This window comes from Myotis brandtii, unplaced genomic scaffold (assembly GCF_000412655.1).
Source record: "Myotis brandtii unplaced genomic scaffold, ASM41265v1 scaffold535, whole genome shotgun sequence".
Taxonomy (NCBI): Eukaryota; Metazoa; Chordata; class Mammalia; order Chiroptera; family Vespertilionidae; genus Myotis; species Myotis brandtii.
Genome location: NW_005369964.1, coordinates 624175 through 630044, shown reverse-complemented (window position 1 = coordinate 630044; position 5870 = coordinate 624175). Strand labels below are relative to the sequence as shown.

The following is a 5870-nucleotide window of genomic DNA, read 5'->3' as shown; positions in this document are numbered from 1 at the left end:
CTCTCCCTTCCTCTCTGTAAAAAATCAATAAAATATATTTTTTAAAAAAAGTTCCCAAGAATCTAGAGTGAAATCTGGGCATTGCCATTTTAAAAAATATATATATTTTTATTGATTTCAGAGATAGGAAGGGAGAAGGAGAAAGAGAGAGAAACATCAATGATGAGAATCATCGATCAGCTGCCTCCTGCATACCCCCTACTGGGACCAAGCCCGAAACCTGGGCATGTGCCCTGACCGGGAATGGAACTGTGACCTCCTGGTTCATGGGTTGACACTCAACCTCTGAGCCACACCGGCCAGGCAGCATAGCCATTTTTTAAAAGCCTCCCCCATAAATCTAATGTGCAGCCCAGGGTTGAGTGCCACTGTCCAAGGTATAGTGTCCCATGGCCAAGGTTAATTTTTCACCATTTACTATTTAACTTCTTTAAAAAGAAAGAAATCCCTCATCAATGTAATGTTAGAATGAGAAATAAGAAAGTAGAGAGTAGTCAACTTCTTTTCTTACTAAGAACCATATTCCAAATTGACTGAGTAGCCGCTGGTCGTGTTTATCGTCATCCTTGTTATCAAAGTCAGCGTTCTCCAGGGAATGGTGGGAAGAGGAAAGTCCCAGTTGCCGCCTGCGATTCAGCTCATGTTCCCGCTGCTCAGCGTGGAACTCAGCTTCTTTTAATAAGCTGCCAAAGAGGAGAGATTTTGTTCTTATTTTATTTTAGAGAGAGAGGTAGGGAGAGGGAGAAAGAAACATCAATGTGAGAGAGAAATGTCAATCAATTGTCTCCCGTACGCAACCTGGGTATGTGACCTGTCTGGGAATTGAACCTGTGACCGTTTGGTGTACTAGATGACTGTCCAACCAACTGAGCCACATCAGCCAGGGCCAAGAGGAGAGATTTAAGTTAGACTATCGAAAAACACATTCCTGATGATGACCTATTCAGAGCAATTACTTCATAAACACTTAGGCATCTTTGAAATTGGTAGGAGTTACTCTAAGAAGCCTAATTTCATTTCCTTACTGTTTTGTACACCATCCCCATTTTATAATGAGCAAACTGAAGCACCAAGAGGCTACTTCCTCCAACCAATTAGAATCAAGCAGAACTGAGGCCTTCCGGCTTCCAGTTCGCCACCCATCCCACCAGAAGTCAATGCTCCCCCTGTATCTAATGTGAAGCTGTGTGGACATCAAATGTATGATGCAAGGAGAGACCAAGGAACTTGTACCCAAAGGAAAAATATTCAATATGTAGTATTCAAAAACCTGAAAATGAGCTACGAAGACTCCCTTTTCAATTTGCTAAGCAAGTGACAGTTTTTAAAAATAATGCCCAATATTGGAAAGTACTAGCAATATCATAGAGTACTGTTGGCATTATAAATTCATATACACCCTTTAAAAGTCAGTTTGGTAATGTAATAAAGCCATTAAAATATTCATTTTCTTTGCCCCTGTCAACCACATCTGGTCATCTACCTTAAGAAAATAAAAAATATAGAAACAGCACAATACACAAAAATATTTATCACTTATTTATAATAGTAAAAAATTCAAAACATTCTAAATATTTAATGGTGAAAAAAACAATCTAAATAAATAGTACGTATCCACTAAAAATTATAAATATGGAAACTACATAACAACATTAAAAAGAGCTAATAGTATAATGTTATATCAAAAAGAATTGTGGATACACTGTGATTACAGTTAGAGAAATAAAACATGCATTTGAATAAAATTAGAAAAACATGTGCAGTATGGTTACTTTTTTTCTATTTCCAGAAATCTGCGATATTTTATCTCATTTCTACTGTGTCAGCCACTGGGATGAAACAGAAAAGACTGAATGCCTATCCTTAAATCTTGCATCCTAATATTATTCCTTTACTTTTTAAGAATCTTGCCTTAATAAATATTATACAAAAAGAGAACAAGTCTAGATGTTACCATTTCTAAAACTCCTTTCTTTGTCCTGGGATAGAAGAAGAAAAAGCCTGCAGGATTGGCCCCTGTCATACTGCACAGCCTCTGCTTGACCCCATTACTGAATTACCCAGAGTTCTCCCCACTTCACAGCTGTCAGTCAAGCCCACCCCTTACGCTGACTGGTGCCCCCACTTTATTCCCCAAAAGACCCAAAGCTATACTATCGCTGTGCTCACCATTCTGGATCACAATTACGCGCTCCTGTTTTCATAGTCCCTACATGGGTAACCTGAGGGCACAGACTACACTGTATTCCCTTCTGCCCCTCAAGTGCCTTACACATGCCTGGCATAGAACAAAAATATTTGTTGAATGAATGAATTAAAACCTCATCATGGCAACACTGTGCTGGGCTGAGGGCACTTGAGGTGGAATTGAATTTACACATCTCAATGCGAGAAGGTGGCTCCACGCCAGGGCGGTGCTTTCAGAAGAAGCGACTAATCAACTGCCTGTTACCTGATCACGGCCTCCACGGCGCAGACCAGCTCCTCGGCGCCACATTCTCGCGTGTTGATGGGCGGAGGGGAGGTCTGGTAGAGGTGGGTCTCGGAGGCAGCCCCCACTTCGTTACTGTGGTGATTCGAGTGGCATCTTTTGCAGTAGCGAACAGGCCTGTTTCCGTGACGATCGCAGCACCCTGCTGAGAAGCAGGTGACAACTGCTCTTCTCACATGGGAACTGCAGTTCTAGAGGCAAAAGGAGTGAAATCGATTAAAATGAATCGCTGAGGTAAATGCGGCTCGGAACTGGAAGGGATGGACACTAAAGGGGCCACCGAAGGTGGAAGTGCCGCTGACTCCCCAAATGCAGGTCGTCTCCGACCCGCTAGGGTTCAGTCGGAGTTGAAAATGAAGGTGAGAAGTGTTGTCTATGGGTGTGGGGGGTAGAAACGTTCCGCATATGCGTGGGACTGAGTTGAAAAGCCCTCTGTAAAGTCACCTCAATCATGGGGCTGGAGAGCTCTCTGGATTATTTTGTGTTAGCGTTTCAAGAATTTTCAGGAGAAATACTAGTATGAAGGAAAAAAATTAAAACCATGGTCCAGCGAGCACATCACAGCACATCAGCACAGAAAAGGAATGACTGTAACCCTCAGCATAAACATCACAATTATCTGATCCACCGCTAAAGGAGCCAGTCCCCATGGCAGCTCATCTGTCCTCGCTGCCTTGAAGGACAGGAGGGAGCCGCACTAGCTCAGGTGACGGCCCGGCCCCAAGCAGGCCTTTCCACTCCCACCAGGGCTTCCTGTCAAGACCTTAAACATATATCAACTGACACCACGGTAACATCAAAATGCAGCAAAAAAACCATGCCTAGCACCAGCCATCGTCCATCATCTACACTCAGAAAGGCGTCAAAGGATGAAGTGACGGAATTGAGAAAAGAGGAGCAGCCTGAGATTCCCAAGTTCAGGGGCTATTGTCAGATCTGCGCTGACCAGAGGCAGGAGCGAGGCAGCCTCTGCACGAAGCGATGTGAGGCGCGGGCCGGAAACATCCCTGACCTCCGCCAAAACCTGTGCCCCCAGCCTGTGAGACAGGCGACCACTGCTCAACAGCTAGTGTCCAGCTTTTCGGTCTTTCAGTAGAGCTTAAAGAGATGTGAACATATAATAGCCTAAGCCATTGTGAACTCGGAGATTGGAGAACCCTCCATGACAGCTACCTCGGGAAGGCAGAAGAAGGAAGGAGGCAAGCACAGGACCTACAGCAAGACCTTGACAATGTACTGAGCTGTGGATCTGCACGACCATTTCAAAGTAAGGTTAGTTCCACCTCGATTTTAGCAAGAGGCTCTGGGTACTAGTGTGAAATCTCATCTTCTGAAAAGGATTCAGGCCAACAAATCACAAAAGCAAGTTAGTAATTGTATAATATTTTTCTCTTAATTCATAGTTTTGAAAATTATTTGTTAAACGACAGTGTGTTTCTTCTGCATGTGAAGCCCAAGTCTCCTCTGGCATTCAAGTAGCCCCGACTCCTCCAAGGGAGATACTTTTCCTGCTTTGTGCCCTTTCTTTCTCTTTTGCACATTGAAATTCATTCTGGAAGCTTAGGAATTTTTACTGGTTTGGGGCTCTCCTGCTCACTCACCAAACCAATACCACCCCACCAGCCATGTGGTATAGACCAGGGTACATCCGTAGTGTTTACTTCTTCCTTTTGGTGATTATCAGTCTTTGTCCCTCTGGGATTCTTACTGTTATATAAACAATAGGATGCGGATATGGGTTTAGTGGTAGTTAGTTATTTGCTATAATAAAGGCCTGAAGTTTAAGGTCTGCAATTTCCTGTCCTATTTTCTGGTCACAAATTGTTTACATTCTTCCCACATGCAAATTCCTGACTGAGGTCCAAGGTCTTCTCATCGAAATGAAGCCCAGCTGTGGATGAGGCTCTTTGGGTTTGGTTCCTCAGAGACGCCTCCTTGAATCCATGCTTTGAGTCTAGATGGGCTTGTGGCTACATCAACCAAGAGAGTAAGGCACGAGTCATATGACTCGCAAGGCCAGGTTATAAAAAGATGTGCAGCTTCCACCTGACTGTCTAGAACGCTCTCTCTTCAGAAACGTCCTCCTCGGGACCCTTCTCAGAACTCTGCCAGGCCAAGCCCCAGGGAGAGGCAAGCAACAAGTCTCCAGCCAACAACTCTGACTAAGCCCAGCCTTCAAGCCACCCCATCCCAGAGCCCAAACATATCATCTAGATGCTAGTCATTCCTCCAGCCCTAAGCTATGCAAGTCTTCCCAGATGAGGCCTCCAACGTCATCAAATAGAGATAGGTTGTGGACAGTGCCCTGACCAAACCCCCTGACCCACAGTATCTGTGAGCATAATCAAATGGTTGTTGTCTTATGTTGCTGCATTATGAATGAATCTGCGTAAAATCTGGGTGTATCTGGGTGTACTTTATATATTAGTATCTGGAATACCAACTGAAAGTCAACCTGCTTTATCACCATGTGCCATCAAGTCCAAGTAATAGCAGCAATAAAATACTTTGTCCCCAAATAACATTTGGTTCATCAAAGTTCTGAACAATTGCTGTGGTTCCTACTAGGTTTTAAGAATATATTTACAAGGCACAGATGATCCTCAACCCATGTGGAGTCAGCTATATGCATTCATTTCAAAAGTAAACTGGAGAGATTTCCCTTCAATTTAGATTCTACTGGGCATGGTGTTCGGATGTTCACCACAGCCATTCTGTTTCATTCACTGCTTTAAATTTTAAACATAAATAAGTAACTCCAGGTGGTCTCACAGAACAACAGAATTGAAATAAATCAAAGTCTATCTCTTATCTCGACAATCTTATTTCATGCTTATTTCAAACTACTATTCAAATGTAGGAACATGTAATACCGAAAGTACAAACTGTGCCCAAAGCAAGCTCAAACAATTCTAAACTATTTTGAACTTAATGGAAGGTCTCCAAAATAATGTTCATATAAAATAAAATGTTTATCGACACACTTGTACTTGCTGCCTCGCACAACCACATCAAAACTACAACTAAAAGACAAAACAGGTATCATCCAGAACCACGGGAAGGATAGATGAGTGGAAATTCTACAACTAGAAGGAAAGAGAAAAGCGCATTGAAACTGGTAGGAGGTGCAGAGGTGTAGAAGTGCGGAGGTAGGGAAGCAGAAACGGGCTGGCAACTGGGTACGCTGTTATCTTTTTCAATCAGGAGGGAGATACAAGCTCCCACTTGTTCTGAACTCCAGTTCCGGGCAAGACTCTGGGGACCCACACGGGGAGAAACTGGACTGTCTGGCATCGGGCCGGAACATGAGGGCGGCTTTCTCTCAGAGGTGCTTGCAGCAATCATTGTTCCTGCATGGGGCCATGGGACACAGAGACCC

General features: G+C 43.6%; 1 protein-coding gene across 14 annotated transcripts in view; it reads right to left on the bottom strand.

The window, feature by feature from the left end:
• UNC79 (unc-79 homolog (C. elegans)) overlaps positions 1-5870 on the bottom strand; it is a 238074-nt gene that overhangs the window by 114271 nt on the left and 117933 nt on the right. For all 14 annotated transcript variants that reach the window (XM_014549096.1, XM_014549088.1, XM_014549086.1 and 11 more), the window contains 2 exons: positions 2453-2682; positions 512-683 (listed from right to left, as the gene is read on the bottom strand). In XM_014549096.1, the coding sequence (XP_014404582.1) occupies positions 512-683; positions 2453-2682 (402 nt within the window). The remainder of the gene's footprint in view (positions 1-511; positions 684-2452; positions 2683-5870) is intronic.